General features: G+C 59.6%; 1 protein-coding gene across 4 annotated transcripts in view; it reads left to right on the top strand.

Moving 5' to 3' along the window:
- The first annotated feature begins 1,379 nt into the window (after window positions 1–1,379).
- The window catches only part of NHEJ1 (non-homologous end joining factor 1), a 44,572-nt gene continuing 31,533 nt past the window's right edge, over window positions 1,380–14,418 (top strand). Inside the window, exons 1-5 of one of the 4 annotated variants that reach the window (XM_040604418.1) lie at window positions 1,380–1,475; window positions 1,987–2,172; window positions 3,075–3,284; window positions 5,327–5,465; window positions 6,980–7,038. In XM_040604418.1, coding sequence (XP_040460352.1) covers window positions 1,987–2,172; window positions 3,075–3,284; window positions 5,327–5,465; window positions 6,980–7,038 — 594 coding nt within the window. In that variant the 5' untranslated portion in view covers window positions 1,380–1,475. Of the gene's footprint in view, window positions 1,526–1,572; window positions 1,871–1,986; window positions 2,173–3,074; window positions 3,285–5,326; window positions 5,466–6,979; window positions 7,039–14,418 lie in introns of those variants that run through there. The other 3 variants (XM_040604419.1, XM_040604417.1, XM_040604420.1) reach the window with 3 other exon arrangements.

The following is a 14,418-nucleotide window of genomic DNA, read 5'->3' as shown; positions in this document are numbered from 1 at the left end:
CTGAACTGGCCTGCAAAACCCCAGGAAGGGGGTAGGAAAGTCTGGGGCTTTGCAGCCCTTGGGTGATGCAAGCTAGCCCTGGGTGCAAGCTTGGAGGAAGGATGGATTTAGGCTGGGAAGACAATGGAGCTGGTCCAATGGAGTGACACGCTCAGGCTGGACCACAGCTCCGCGTTGTGGTTGCCCATTCCACCTGGCTGCAAGGAGCCCCACAACGCCCAGGAACACTCAGAGGTGGCTGCAGCATGGGGTAGACATGATGCCACTGTGCGTGCAGGTCCCCAGGGGTGAGCCCCCTTTCCCCAGCTGCCTGTGATCCCCACAGCTGCACCCACTGGGCACAGCATGTAATGCACAGCCCAGCCAGCACCCCACCTGGGCCCTGCACCCTAACCTGGCCCTGTGCTCCAGCTGTGCTCAAAGCCCAGCTGTGTCCTGCACCCCAAACCCTCCTGCACCCTAACCTGGCCATGCAACCCACTCGGTCCTGCAGCTCAAAGCCCCTGCCTGCTGCTGCTGCCCCTGCCACCCCCTTGGGATGCACACTTGCTGGGGTGACGCACACATGGACACAGACACACACACTCTCTCTCTCTCCCAGCTCTGACCCAAAAGTGGCTGCAGCCTGCACACTAGGAGAAGGGGTCAGTCGGGGTGTGAATAGTGTCCAAATAGGGGGCACAGAGGCAGTGCAGGGGTGGAGGGTAGTTTGTGGGTGCAGGGTGGATGTCCTCAGTGCATGGGGTGCAGGTGGGGGATCACAATCAGCAAGTGGGGGGTGGATGGTCAGTACCCAGGGCAAGGACGCGGCTGTCCTCACTGTGGAGGAGGCTGGAGGGGCACGGTGCCCACAGCCGTGTTCTGTGGTGCCTTGAGCCCTGTTCCCGGGCACGAGACACACAGGCACCCGCAGCCCCCGCTCCGTGGGGCTCGCTGGGGTGCAGCAGCCAGGTCCCACAGCATGCCCTGGGCCGTGCCAGCACGGGCACCCTGCGGCTGCTGGGGCAGTGCGCAGGAATAAGCAGGGGGCCCCGGGCTGCTGCTGCTGCCTCTCTAGGCTGTGCTGTGTCTGCAGCCCGAGGCACTTGCACCAGGACGTTTCATAACGGGAGCAAACACAACGCAAAGCCTTCAGGCATTGCAGTCCCTATCGCTTTGCACAGTGTCTTGGATGTGGCACCTCCTGTGACACCCGGGGATGCTCGAGAGGGGTACGCCAGGGGATCCTCACCAGCAGGCAAGGGAGCAGGAGCAGGAGCTCCCCGGGCGCTGAAGTGGCGACGCCTGCGGCTGTGCCCCCGCCGATGGCGGGCGCCGTGCGGCGCTGCACATCCCGGCGTGCCCGGCCCCGCAGCCGCGGAAGAGCACAGCATGCCGGGAGTAGTAGTGCGGCGCTCGCCTGCGGCCCCGCACCGGTCGCTCCGCAAAGCCCCTCGCCCCGCAGCCTCCGGCCAACCTGCTCCTTTTGCCCTCGGGTAACTACGCGGCTCCGCAGAGCCCCGGTCCTTCGGGCACCCCGGGGACGGTGGGTCTCCGGGTGTTTGCAGGAGGCGGGGAGCCTGGCGCCGGGAAGGGCAGGAAGCGGCAGGCGCAGCGGCTGGCGGGGACGGCCGCGAAAAAGTGGGGCAGCTTAAATGTTAGTTTGAACGTGGAGGTCTTGCTGTTATGGCAGCCAGCACCGTCTGACGCCGGGAAGGCAGCAGTTACGTTGCCGTGCATCTGCTGGTGCATTCGGGGTGCTGATTGTGAGCTGGGGTAGGAGCTGCCCTGCACAGAGCTCCCCCAAATGCCCACCCCAGCAGAGCTGCGTGCATGTGCAGGGATGTGTGTGACCAGGGCTGGCCGAGCATCCTCACCTCAGTGCTACGAGGTGGGGCTGGCATCATGAAAGGGCTGACAGGGACCAAGTCTCTCTGTGAGACCACACTAGGGACCAGGGTCTTCCTGGGTGGGCGGTGAGGCAGAGACCTGATTGCTTTCTTGCAGATGGAAGGCTCAGAGGAGCTGGAGAGAAGCCTCCTGACACAGCCCTGGGCTTCTGTCTGCTTTGGTGAGTCCACTTTTCTTGCCAAAGCGGCCTTCAGGGATACTGGCTACATCCTACTGATCTCCGACCTCAGCAGCGTCTGGTCCGAGAGTGCAGACGCTGAGGCTGTGGGACAAAGGTCCAAGGTGAGTGTCTGGAAAGTCCAGGGACCTCCTTTTCTCCTCACAGCAGCTGACATCCCAGCATAAACTGCTTGGTGACACAATGGCTGTTTGATCTGACAAGGTTTGAGTGCAAACACCTGGCCTGGGAAGTCCCTGGGTAGCTTTGCCCAAGCACTGTCACCCCAGATGGCTAAGCACCCTCCTCCTGGGAGAGCAGGCCAGGCTATTTAGCATGCCCAGGGCAGCCAGGGGCTGCGTGCTGAGGCTGGCACACTCGTTTCACTTGCAGGCTGGATGGGCAGCTGTTTTCTCCAGGACCACTGTACTGAGGAGCTTGAAACAAGGCTGCCTTCCCAGTGATGGAGAGACTCCTGTTCATGTTCTTAGCCAGGCACAGGCTCCCATGGGTTGTCCTGCCAACATGTCCTCCAAAACACATGGGGACATGCCTCATCCCCTCACCCTAGCCTATGTGCCCAGGCGCCCACGTGCCACCCCTGTGTGCCGTGCCCCTCTGTCACAGAGTGGCTGTGCTGGGTGGCTGGTAGCAGGACGGGTGGACATGTGGTGCAGCCATCACCCAGCTCTGCATTTTAGCTGAGCTGTGACAGCTCTCAGCCAGGCTATGACACTCATGGTGGCATGTGGGACAGATGTGCTAGTGGAGACCTTTGCACCCTGCCCACCACTGAGACCCTCTTGGGCTGGTAGGGCAGGGGAGCCTTCCCAGCTCAGCTGGCCTGGGAGATCCAGTGGGGAATGCCCTGTTGTGAGGCTGGGAGCCAAGGCCCGGGGACGGCTTTTGCAGCACTGGGACACGCAAAAGTAGTTTGGCTCCCTCTATGCTGGAGTTTCTGCTGCGTTTTTTCCCAGTGCCAAGCTCCCTGGGGTGTTGCTGTACCCCTAACCTTGTCTTTCGCCAGGAGCTGAACAAGCGGCTGATGGTCCCTGTGCCTGCCTTCCTGCACCGCCTGTGCAACCTGATGTGCCCCTTGCTGGCAGGACAGCCAGACACTGCCACCTCCTTCTCCTGCCACCGCACTGCCAGTGGCCTCAGCCTGCACATGAAGAGCGAGCTCTCAGGACTGCCCTTCTACTGGGACTTCCACTGCTGTCCTGCTCCTGTGGAGATGGTGAGCAAAGCTGCAGAGAATCTGGGATGGGGGTCAGCCAAAATTAAGTATTGTCTCCTAATGCTGGGAGGCTTTTGGGTGGTGTTGGGCTGTACTGGTGGCTGTAGGATGCCTGGCTCTGCCTGCTGTCCCTCCCGAGGTTCAGTGTCCCTGTTTCTTCCCATTGAGGATTTGGCAACTTGTTCAGTGCCTCCCAGTGAGGCAGGGATGGCCCAGCGCGTGCTGCTGCCAGGGCAGCAGGGAGATGCCCACTTTGGGATGATGCCCCACCAGTGCCCCGCATAGCAGAGTGATGCTGTTCTCCACAGGCGCGCACCATGAAGCGGGACACAGAGCGGCAGGTACCCCAAAAGCACCCGCAGCCCATCTGTTGCAACAGAGGGTATCAAAGCAGGGTCTCCCCGGCTTTTAAGAGGCCGCTCTTACCCTGGGGTTGCCTAACATTTTGAGCCTCGGGAAGCAGCCCCCGGAGCCCGGTGTCGCAGGCTGAGCACCCGGGGCAGCACCTCGGCCGGAGCCGCGGCAGGCGGGAGGGGCGCTGCGGGCCCAGGGCTCCCCGGGCCGCCCCTCGCCCCCGCCGCCGCCCGCCGGGCCCTGCGGCCCTGCGCGCACCAGAGGGCGCCCGGCACCCGCCGTAACCGCCTTGGCGGGAGCCTCCGGCGGCAGCCCCGGCCCCGGGCGAGCCCCGCGGCTCCGCTGCCGCGGCAGGCAGCGCCCTGCAGCCCCGCCACCCCCCTCCCGCCGGGTCCTGCCACGAGGCACGTCCCCTCTCCCCCCGCCGCGAGCCTGGGCATCACCGGGAGGAGTGCTGCGCCCCCCCCCGCTGCCGTGGGGGTGTCTGTCCTCGCTCTCAAGGTGGAACTGGGGAGCACATAAACTCGGGGTCCCGGCTCGGCTCGTCTTAGGGGCTTGCTGTCCTTCCCTGGGCAAGAAGCATGGCGGCTGAGCTGAGATGCACGGCCGGAGCTCTTGGCTGGTACCCGCTCCTCTCCTCCTTGGAAACGTGCTGGGTGTCTGCAGGGCAAGTGGGAAGCAGCTGCGCTGCGAGTGGCTGGTGTGGATGCGGGAATGGCAACCGGCTCTGCCCTGCTAAGCTCGACTCAGCAGCCGGCCAGGGGCTCCAGGCAGGCACAGAGCCTGCCTGGCAAATCGCTGCTTGCCCTGTCCCTGCTCCGCAGGGGCCGGTGCCCTCTGAGGGCTTGGGTGGGTGATGGCCGTCACCTCTGTGGCTCGTGCTTGGGGGTGAGCAGAGCGTGGAGCCCACTGTGGGCTCATCGCAGGAGCGAGAAGGCTTCACGAGCGATGCTGGGTTTGCTGCCCTCTCACCTTGGGGCTCAGCCTGGCCACAAATACAAGGGGCATGCTGGGGCAGGAGGATCCCAAACACCCTCCCAGGGGCTGTGGGAGGTGATGGGAAGGAGGCTGCTTCATGTGCCTGGTGGGCCAGGGTGGCCCAGCCAGGCTCCAGGGCAAGGGACGTGCCCAGGGCTCTGCATGGGGCTTGTACAGCCATAACCTAAGGGCAGGCACCAGTGGGCTGCGATGGGGACTTGCAGCCTGCATGAGTCCTGCGCATTGGCATCCCTTCTGCTTTTGATCTCACCTCCCTGGGAAAGTCTCTCCTGTCCCTCAAGCCACAGTTTGACATCTTGGTTCCCTGTTCCTGTTGCCTGTGCAGGAATACACCGTGGGGTGCACAGAGCTGTGGGGAGGGCCGGGGTGGCACGTGGGGAACTCTCTGCCTCCTGCTGCACCCAAATGGCTGGTGGAGCACTGACTACCCCTGTGTCCTGTCCCTAGCTGTGAGAGGATGGAGCTGGGATGGAGGGATGTGTCCCACGGCACCTAGCTTCCCTTCTCCCAGCTTACATTTTTGACTGCTTCCCACTGGATTTGGGTGGGACATGGGGTGTCTTGGGGAGCCCTATGTGACCTGGGATGCAGCTTTTGCTAGGGCCTTGCTGGCTGCCCTGCTTTGACCGCTCTATGGACAGCTGTGCACCTCCCTGGACCTTTCCTGGAGCGTTTCTCCTCCATCCTAGGTGTCCCATCACCTTGTGCAGCCCCTAATTCGGATGAGCCTGGTGCTGCAGTACCAGGTGCAAGAACTGACTTCTCTGCTGCTCCAAAAGGATGCTGAGATCGAAGACTACAGGGAGAGTGGGGCTGCTCTCAGCAGAGGTGAGAAGGGGTGCCTGGGGCCAAGAAAGGAGCAAGCAGGGAGCGAGCTTCCTCCTTAGTGCAGGGCTGGTGTGCTCTGCTCCCTCTGGCTACTACCCAGCCAGGCTTGTGTTTCATGTTCAGCCATGCCGGCAGCAAGGCAGTAGCCAGAAGGCTGGGGAGCATCCCCTGGGGAGAGCTGAGGGAGGAACGGCCCTTGACCGGTAGCTGGAGGAGCTGGGGAGTCGCCAATGGGCTCTCTGCTTTGCCGAGGGCCCCTGGCTGCTCCTCAGGAGCCAGCAGGGATGCCAGTGAGGGCTGGCCCTGGAGCGGTGTCGGGCTCCCTTCCCGAGTAAGGTAGCTCACCAAGCACTTGGAGAGCAACCAGGGGCTACTGGCTTTCCCTGCCGTGGGAAGTGCAGCGATGTGTGTGAGCCCCTCTCCAGCACCCAGCCCACCTTGCCGTCCTGGGGGATGGGTGGGCAGAAGCCCCCTCAGGTAGGACGTTGGTCAGGACCTGCCTGGGGGAGCCACTTTGGAGGGGGGGGTATGTCCTCCACCCATGGAGGTTGTCTGGGCACTGGTTTTTTGATTGTCCCTTGCTAGTGCCATGCTCTGTCCTGCTGCCAGAGTAATACTTGCCCTTCTGCAGGAACATTGCCCTCCTGGGATGTGAGCTCTGATGAGGGTCAGCCCTAACTTATCTATTATGGCCAGGAAGGTGATGTTGCCTAGACCCCGTCCCACAGCAGGTACCCCACCACAGGAGCCTGGGTCTGCCCTGCAGCTGCACTAGACCTGTGTCAGCCGGGCGTGCTCCCCTCTCCCCTGCTGCGTGTTGACTCTGCAGGGCTTGGAGCCGCCAGGACAACCCAGTTTGGGTCCGTGGACTGATGCTGGTGGGCAGGCAGCCTCTCTTGTCCCTTGCCTGGGTGGGACAGGAAGCTGGGAGGAAGCTTAGCACCAGTGCTGTTAAGCAAAGCTGGGCAGGTGCTTCTCCAGACGACTTCTTAGCAACGATGGGGGAAAATTAGTATTTTGAATGAAGTGCAGAGCAGAATGGGCCATAACAGGGGTTTGGCCCTGTCCTGCAAGAGGAGGACACAAGCTGGCTCACCCCTCTAGAAAAGCAGCTGGAGACAAGCAGTCCCCTGTCCCGCAGTGTTCAGACCCTGGTAGCTTTTTTAAGCTGTAAGATCTAGGAATGGCGCTGAGCATGTCCTGCCACTGTCCCCTGCTCTTCTGTGCAGGAGGCTCTGGGACAAGTGTGGATGGGCTCTGGGCTCTGCTACCTAGCTGCTGTGTGCGCCAGCAGGCTCAGCCTTATTCTCCCACCTCTCTGTGGTCCTTGCACCTTCTGCTGACCAGGTGATGTGTCCCTAGCTCAAGACACCTGCTGGGCTCTCCCACTGGCTGATATGAGTGTGCTGGAGCTGTTCCCCTGCAGCCCCCTTGTTCCCTGGGCAGGGAAAGGGGAAGCTGGGGCGGGAGGTCTGGCCAGACCTGCCAGGGCTGATCACTGCTCTCCCTTGCAGACCGCCTGCGGACAGAGCCCTTCCAGGAGAAGACATTTCAGCAGAAATTCATGGCTGAGGTAAGGAGCGGTGCAAGTCCTCCCTCCTTTGGCAAAGGGTGGTGGGGAGCTGGCGCCAGGAGCCCCAGTGTGAGGTTTTCCAGGCTGTGTGGGGACACTGATGGGGTTGGCTGAACTTGCCTGGAGAGGGGCAATGCCCATGGGCTTTCCTGTGTCCTCGTGTCCTTGCACCTCATCTGCAGGGTGAGCAGAGCTGGGGGCATGCCTGGCGTGGCTGGATGGGGACATGGCACCATGTTTTGTCACCCTCTTGCTACTGGGAGTTGCCAGGGGTGTGAGCCAGGCTGGCTGCTCCATGGGAATATGCCATCACTGCGGCATCCTCACCTGCCTCCCACACTTGCTGTGGACCTGAAACACTGATGCTGATGGCAGAGAGCGGGTGAATGAGGAGAGGCTATCTGCTCCTTTTGGTTGCTCTGCTGCTTTTGGGGGTGGCCTTGCAATGGCACACTGTGGGGACAAGTACCTTTCAGCCTGTTATCTGTGCTCTGCCCACCGCTTTCCCCTTGGCAAACTCAGCACTAAAATCAGGCATGTGCTTTGAAGAAACAGGCTGGAGGAGAGGGTCTTTCCTCTGATCCTTTTTTGTTACTGGAAATAATCACAGAAGCACTAAAATGATTCAAATCAATGTGGCAAGATGAGAAATGATTGATGCCCATCAGTGCAAAAAGACTCAGAATGCTTCAGAGTGTTCCTGTGCTCACTGTGAAGGCACAAGAGTGGGGAGCAGTGGTGTCTGCTGGGGACCAGGGAGTCAGCCGGGGTGTCTGTGGTGTCACACAGGCTTTGAGAGGACGTCGCTTTATGAGACACATGCTGATGCTCTTGCACAGCCAGCAATAAACGATCTGCAGAGTTTCTAAAAATTAGAAGTGATCCCTCTTTTACATGAGAGGCATTGCATCCAGCACAGGCAACTTTCGTTTCCCCTCGGTTATGATGGATAGAGATGAATTCACTGCTGGACTGCAACTTGGAGGTTGCCTAGGGACCGATGATCATGACCAGATTACATTCACCCTGGGCAAAGAAAGGACATTCCTGAACAGTAATTTATATCCTTCATGCTTTGAAAGGGCTAATTTCCCAAAGCAGGGGGAAAATTATGAGTGAAATCAGCTCAGAGGAAACATTTAGATAGAAAAATGTGAATGAAAATGGTGAGCTCTTTCAGAAGAATTTCAGAAGCCACAAAAAGCCACAATTCCACAATCAAGAAAGAGGGCAGTGCTGGCCAAGAGCCTGTTCTGGTTCAGCAGTGAAGTGAAGGCAGCAATTAGAAATAAAAGAGCAGTTTATAACAAATGGGAGAGTGGGAGTAGATAGCAATCAATATAAATTAGAAATTATGACGTGTAGAAAATGGGTAACAGAAGCTAAAGACATCAGGGAAAAATCATGGTGAAGGACAGAAGGAAAGGCTTTTATTTAGTGTAGTAGGAGAAAACCCCGAGCTCCCAGCAACGGGATAAGCTTCTTAGTAGATGGAGGTGGTAAGATGATTGATACTGGAGCAGACATGGCAGAAGCAGTTGGCAAATGTTTCGGTGCTATAGCTGGAAGGATGCAGGCAAATGTGCCAGGATTGGGGTATGATGAAGTGTGTCTTTGTCCAAGGGTCATCTGAACAACATCTGCTAAAGATGAACATCAGGCTTGAAACTGAGAGTCCTCCAAGAGCTGGTAGAGTGTGGGGCATGGGGGAAGGTGCTTGGTGGTGCAGGGTGGGCAGGAGGGGAGTGTCGCAGCCCTGCAAAGCCTTGCAAAAGCAGCTGGTGGGGAGCTCACCTGGCAGAGACTTAAAAGATGGGAGGGCAGCTGGTGCTGTGTGTCCTGAGGACAATCCAGGAGCAGTGTCCTGTGGCTGGGGCACCAGATGGGGAATGGGAGGGTTTTGGAGATGCTCCCCCTCTGCACCCCCTGGCAGCCAGGTCTGAGCACCAGCCGTGGAGGAGAGGCTGGTGGAGGGATGCAGCTGTGCGTTCAGTCTTCCTGGGGGGATCTGTCCTCTCTGCATTCATCCTATTGCTTTATAAACCCACTGATGATGCTTTTGGCCGATGCACCATCCTGCAGCAATGAGATGTGACATGTGAGCAGCTGCTGCCTTTGGTTTGCGTGTGGTGCCCTGTCATTCCTCCTGATGCCTCCTAGGTCTTGTGTTCGAGAGGAGCACCAAAGACGGCTTTGCAGCTCTCCACCACCAAAACTGGGTATTCACCCCAGTCTCCCCTCTCTTCCTGTAGCAAAGGGGTGGGCTGGATGATCTCGTTGTCTCTGGGCAGGTATTTCAGAGCCCCTGGTAAATTTAGTACTCCTTTTGCCAGCTCCAGAAAAGAGCAGCATGAAGGGCTGGGGTCCCTCGGGACATGCTGTGGGGAACTGGGAATGCTGCAACTGACTCCTGTGTCTGAGTTTTCAAAAAGACGCCGGACAATCAGCACGGAGTCGCAGGAATGAATTGAGGGCTGAGGAGAGAGCCTGGCATTGAGAGACTTGGAAGGGAAGAGCTCCGACTAGCTTATCAGGAAGAAAATTGAGAGGCGCCTTGATTACAGTGCGTGAGGGTCTTTACAAGGAGAAAATGCTGGTTAGTGAAGGGCTCTCTTTAATCTTGCGGAGAGCAGCGGAGCACAAGCCAGGCACTGGGAGCCAGAGCCAGGCAATTTCGAGCTAGGGCAGAGGCACTTGGGTTTGCTCCTGTGGACGATTAACGATCGGGGCACACTCCCAAGGGCAGCGGTTGATCCTCCATCTCTTGTTGTCTCCAAAAAGTGGGCTGGGAGCCCACCTGGAAGAAAACCAAGTTGCTGGGCTCAGTCTTGGGGTGTGCGTGGTTGAATGTCAGTGGGCAGGAGGTCAGGAGGAGAGGTCTGATGGTCCTTCCAGCCTCTCCTTCTGGGAAATGGGGCTTCAGGTTGTGGATGTTTGGTAGTAGTAAGCACCTCCTGGGATTGTGATGGTGTGACACAGGGCTGGTGGGATGTGGGAAAGTGCTCCGCAGCTTTGTTCACTTCCCAAACCTTTGCTGCATTCCTCGTGGAGAGGAAAGGACCTGCCAGTCCCCTAGGGCAGAGCTGCACAGCCTCTTGGCTTAAATATGCCCTTTCCCTGGGCTTGTGTGCATTTGGCTGTCCAGAGCGTTTTAACTAATCATGGGGAGTTTTCCAGCAAAGCCCTGGGAATATTTATACATTTAGGAAACGACGCTTTCACACACACAGGTTTTGGCAAGGGTTCACTGCTGAGCAGCTGCCTGGGCTTGGGCAGAGCTGGAGGGAGAGCGGTGGCTGTGCGTGAGCCGAGGCAAAGCCAGCAGCTTTTATTGGCAAGCCCAGGGGCTCACACCGTGAGCGGAAGGAGCAGGCGGCTGGAGAGGGCTCAGTGCCTTGGGGCTGCCCCGACAGCCTTTCCAGCAGCCTAGGACCCAGCAGGTCGGGGGTATTTTGTCCTCAGATGTCCCTTTGGGTTGCAGAGGTGACCCCACGAGGCAGCATGGGGTGCCTACCCGTGGGTTTTAAGGGCTTGCCCCAGCCTGGCTGTGGTCAGTGTTTTGTGACACAGCTTGTGCCAGAGCCCACGGTCTGGCTCTGGGAGGGGGACAGCGGGTCCATGCAGCGCCGTGTCCCCTGGCCCGGGGAGAGCAGGAGCAGGTACACCAGAGGCAAACACGCTGATACTATCAGTGCAAATATAGCCCCTGCGCCTCAGGATGCTCTGCCTTGCGTATTTTTATCTGTTGCGGCCGGTGTGCACGGGGGTGGCTGCTGCGCACCTCTGCAAGCCGAGCGCGGGACCTCAGCAAACAGGACGCGGCGGGTTCATGGCTCGACCCCAGGGCCCGGCGAGGAGGAGGAGGATGTGCCATCAAAACAAGCAACGCCGGAGAGGAAGATAAACAAACAGGCGGCTTCCAGCACGGCCCCGGCCGAGGGCGAGTGGGAGCCCCAGGGCCAGGGCTGGCGGCGGTGCCGGCAGCAGTGCCGGCTGACGTCAGGGCGCCCGGGGGTCACCGTCCCTCTTATTGTTCCCCACCGAGGCTGGGACAGGGGCCAGGCGCCTGTCCCCCTCCCACGAGGGGATGTGGGCCAGCGGGGCAGGTGGAGGGCGGCCAGGGCACCCGCCAGAGCCACTGGCCATTGCCATTGCAGGGTCCAGCTGGGCACCTGCCCGCACGCTGCCTGCCTCCAGCGCTCTGCCTCTCCTTTTTAACAGGCACTAAAAATAAGCCCCAGGGAGCGGCTCTGCTGCAGCCCGGCCAAGGGCGAAGGCAGCAGTGGGCTGCATGTTTTGCAGGGTGGGGATGGCATCCCTCAAACCCGCGCCAGCCTGGTGCGGCAGGGAGGAAGCGGCCCTTTGGCTCCTTCCAATGAGGGATGTTTTTAATTAGCACAAGGTAGCTGCGGCTTTGCAGCTGCAACTGGGCCAGAGCGGGGCTGGCATGTGGGCGCGACATGGGCTGCTCACACGCAGCGTGCATGGCCTGGGGGAAAAGATGCTGCAGGTGCTCAGCCAGGCTGGGGTCTCTCAGTGTGGGGCTGGGGAAGGAGCCAGTGGCTGTGGCGCTGTTGCTAGCAGGGCTGAGCAGTGCAAAAGTTGCAAGGCCCCACACAGGCTGGCTCGGCAGCACGGGGCTGACTTTTGGGGATGCTCGGATGAGTGGAGCAAGCTCTTGTGTGCACCCACATCTGTGTTGTGCTCGTCCAGTGAGATGCATGGGTGCCTGCATCCTGTACTGGATTGGGTCCGCTTGTGGAGTCCTTGCTTCATTCCTGAGCAAGCCTTGGTCGCCCCATCTCATTGCTGCCCTGGGGTCTAGGTCCCATGCTAGAAATGCAGTGGGCTGTGGCTGTGCTGGTGGGAGTGAGGCACACGCCACCATGCACACGTGTACACAAGGACCTGCGTGCTGCTGCACTCAGGAGGAGCAGAGGGTCACTCGTGCTCAGTGTAAGCATGTATGTGAGAGCACGAGCGTGCGCACAAGAGCAGGAGCGTGTGTGCTGGCACCAACGGGCACAAGGGGCAGAGTGCCGTGTCTGACGGCTGAGGGGCCAGGGGCCAGTGCTTCGTGCCCACAGTGGGGCTTTTGGGAAGGAGAACAGGCACTCATCACTGGGCGGGGGGGTCAATCACTGCATGGGCACTGCCCCCCCCCGTAGCGTTTGCCCTGGAGGCACGTGGCAGGCAGCGCTGTGGTGTTATTTATTTATTGGTGAGGCATGATCAGGTGAGGGGGGCCTGGCCAAAGCACACTTTCTGGGCTGCTGCTGGTAGCCACAGGCCACTTGCACAAGCAATGAGTCAGTGGAGCTGCACGCTGCTAAAACCAAACTTGGCATGGGCACCTCAGGGCAGCAGCCTGCCCAAAATAGTGCCCAGACTGTGGGCAAGGCGTGAGCCCCCTGCAGCTGGGCTGGCCGTGATTGCTCCAGCCCTTGCATCCACTGGGGATGGGAGTGCACTGTGGCAGCAGTGGCTGCTGTCTCAGGAGTCCTCCAGGGATGCTCTTGCTGGGGCTGTGGGGTTGTTCACAGCCCACCCCCTGGTGACTGTGCTGTGCCTGGCCACAGTTCTGGCACTGCCACTGCAGAGAGCAGATGGCACCTGAGCCAGGTACGGGCATCTGCCTGCTTGATCCCAGCCTCACTTCAGCCCAGCATCACCTGTTGGCTTGTTTGGGGATGGAGGGATGGACAAGCGTCGTCACAGCCATCCTCCCTGAGGCACCACATGGCCATTAGCTCTGCAGTGGCACGTGGTCTGGCACAATCAGAGAACCATCCTTTGCAGTCAGGGTCTTCCTCATCTTCTCCATGCTGTGTCATGCTGTGCCATACCATATCATATCGTGCTGTGCCATGCCATGTAAAGCTGTGCCATGCCATGCTGTACCGTGTTGTGCCATGCCACACCACACCATGCCATGCTGTGCCAGGTGCTGCTGCAAGCAGGCAGAGAGGCGTCATGGGCTGTCTGGCAGAAGGGGCCAGACCCTGCTCCTTCGGGAGAGGCCCCAGCCCGTGCATGGGCACCGGCTGTGCGGTGCTGCCGAGGAGCAGCTCAGCTCAGGGGATGATTGATCTCGTGTCAGCAAGCAGTGGTTTGAGCCAGTGCCAGGCCTCAGCTCAAACAGGAGCATTGAAGGGGGAGAGCCCCTTCCCCCTCCGGAAAGCAGAGCAGCAATCCCCCTGCCACCACTCCCGGCCCTGCTCCACATTTGGACATTATTGGCCCCGTGGCCGCAGGCAGCTGCCCAGCCCTGAGGAGCACGCGGTGGGCAGTGGGGAGAGTGCAGGCATCTGGGGTCCCAGCTCCGCTGGGCTGAGCTCGCTGGGGCTGTGTTTAGGTTAGAGGGCAAAGGGGGGATGCAGGGATGGCTGGTGGGGGAAAGGTGCAGGACACAGTCTGTCCCACGCTGCTGTGCCCTGCAGCTGCCTGTCCTGGTCCTTCAGCTCAGGATATGGCAGTGGCTCCTAAAAGCAAAGGACCTTTTGGGGAGGAGAACAAGGTGGACTTTGATGGGGCTCTAAAGGCACTGCTCTGTGTCAGCAAGGGATGTGGTGGCTTCTCTGCCCCCCGCTGATGGGGGCTGGACTGGGGCATTGCCATCCCTGCCGGCTCTGCTGGCCACAGGTAGGGCAGGGGAGCAGTGCTGCCTGCACGGCTGGTGCTGCTGTCCCCTGCTCCCTGCACTCCTGCTGAAACAGGCTGCCAGGTTTATTCACTGTGTCCCTGCGTATTCTGAGCCCTCCACAGCTCCCCCCATACCCCCAGCTGTGCCCCTTCTCCTGTGACATCCACAGGCAGCTTTTTTCAGTGTTTCTGAGAGCTTCTTCTTCCCTGTCCCTTGGACTAATGCCCCCGTAGCCTCTGCCAGTCATGACAGCCCATGCAGAGGTGGTACCAAACAGCTGGGCACATCTGGGCAGGCAGCAGCAGCCTGGGGAGGGGTTGCTCTGCACCCCAGGAGGCACAGCCATCAGATTCCTGAGGCTGCCTGCTCCCACTCTGCTCAGACCTTCAAGTCCTATGTATCTGCGTAAGGAAACAGAGCCATTCATGTATTTCTCTCTCTATTTATACCTCTCCCTTTCCGTATTTAGTGTGTGCGCAGGCAGAGGGGGCAGTGAACGCCAGGGCCACTGATGTTCTTGGCTCCAGTGCTGGCTGGAATTTCGTCCTGGAATGTATCATGAACCGCTCTGAAAACACGAATAAATCTCTGTATGTTGTGTGCGTGTGTGTACACAAATATATAGACAACATATAGACATGGAACCGTATGGGGCATTTGTGAGCTTTGCTATTTAAAGGAAGGAGTAGTTAGAGGGCTCTTGGCAAGGCAAACACCTCCAGATCAAAGGGATGCAG

Source organism: Falco naumanni, chromosome 8, assembly GCF_017639655.2.
Source record: "Falco naumanni isolate bFalNau1 chromosome 8, bFalNau1.pat, whole genome shotgun sequence".
Classification (NCBI taxonomy): domain Eukaryota; kingdom Metazoa; phylum Chordata; class Aves; order Falconiformes; family Falconidae; genus Falco; species Falco naumanni.
Note: the sequence above shows the minus strand (reverse complement) of the source record. Positions and strands in the feature narration are given on the sequence as shown.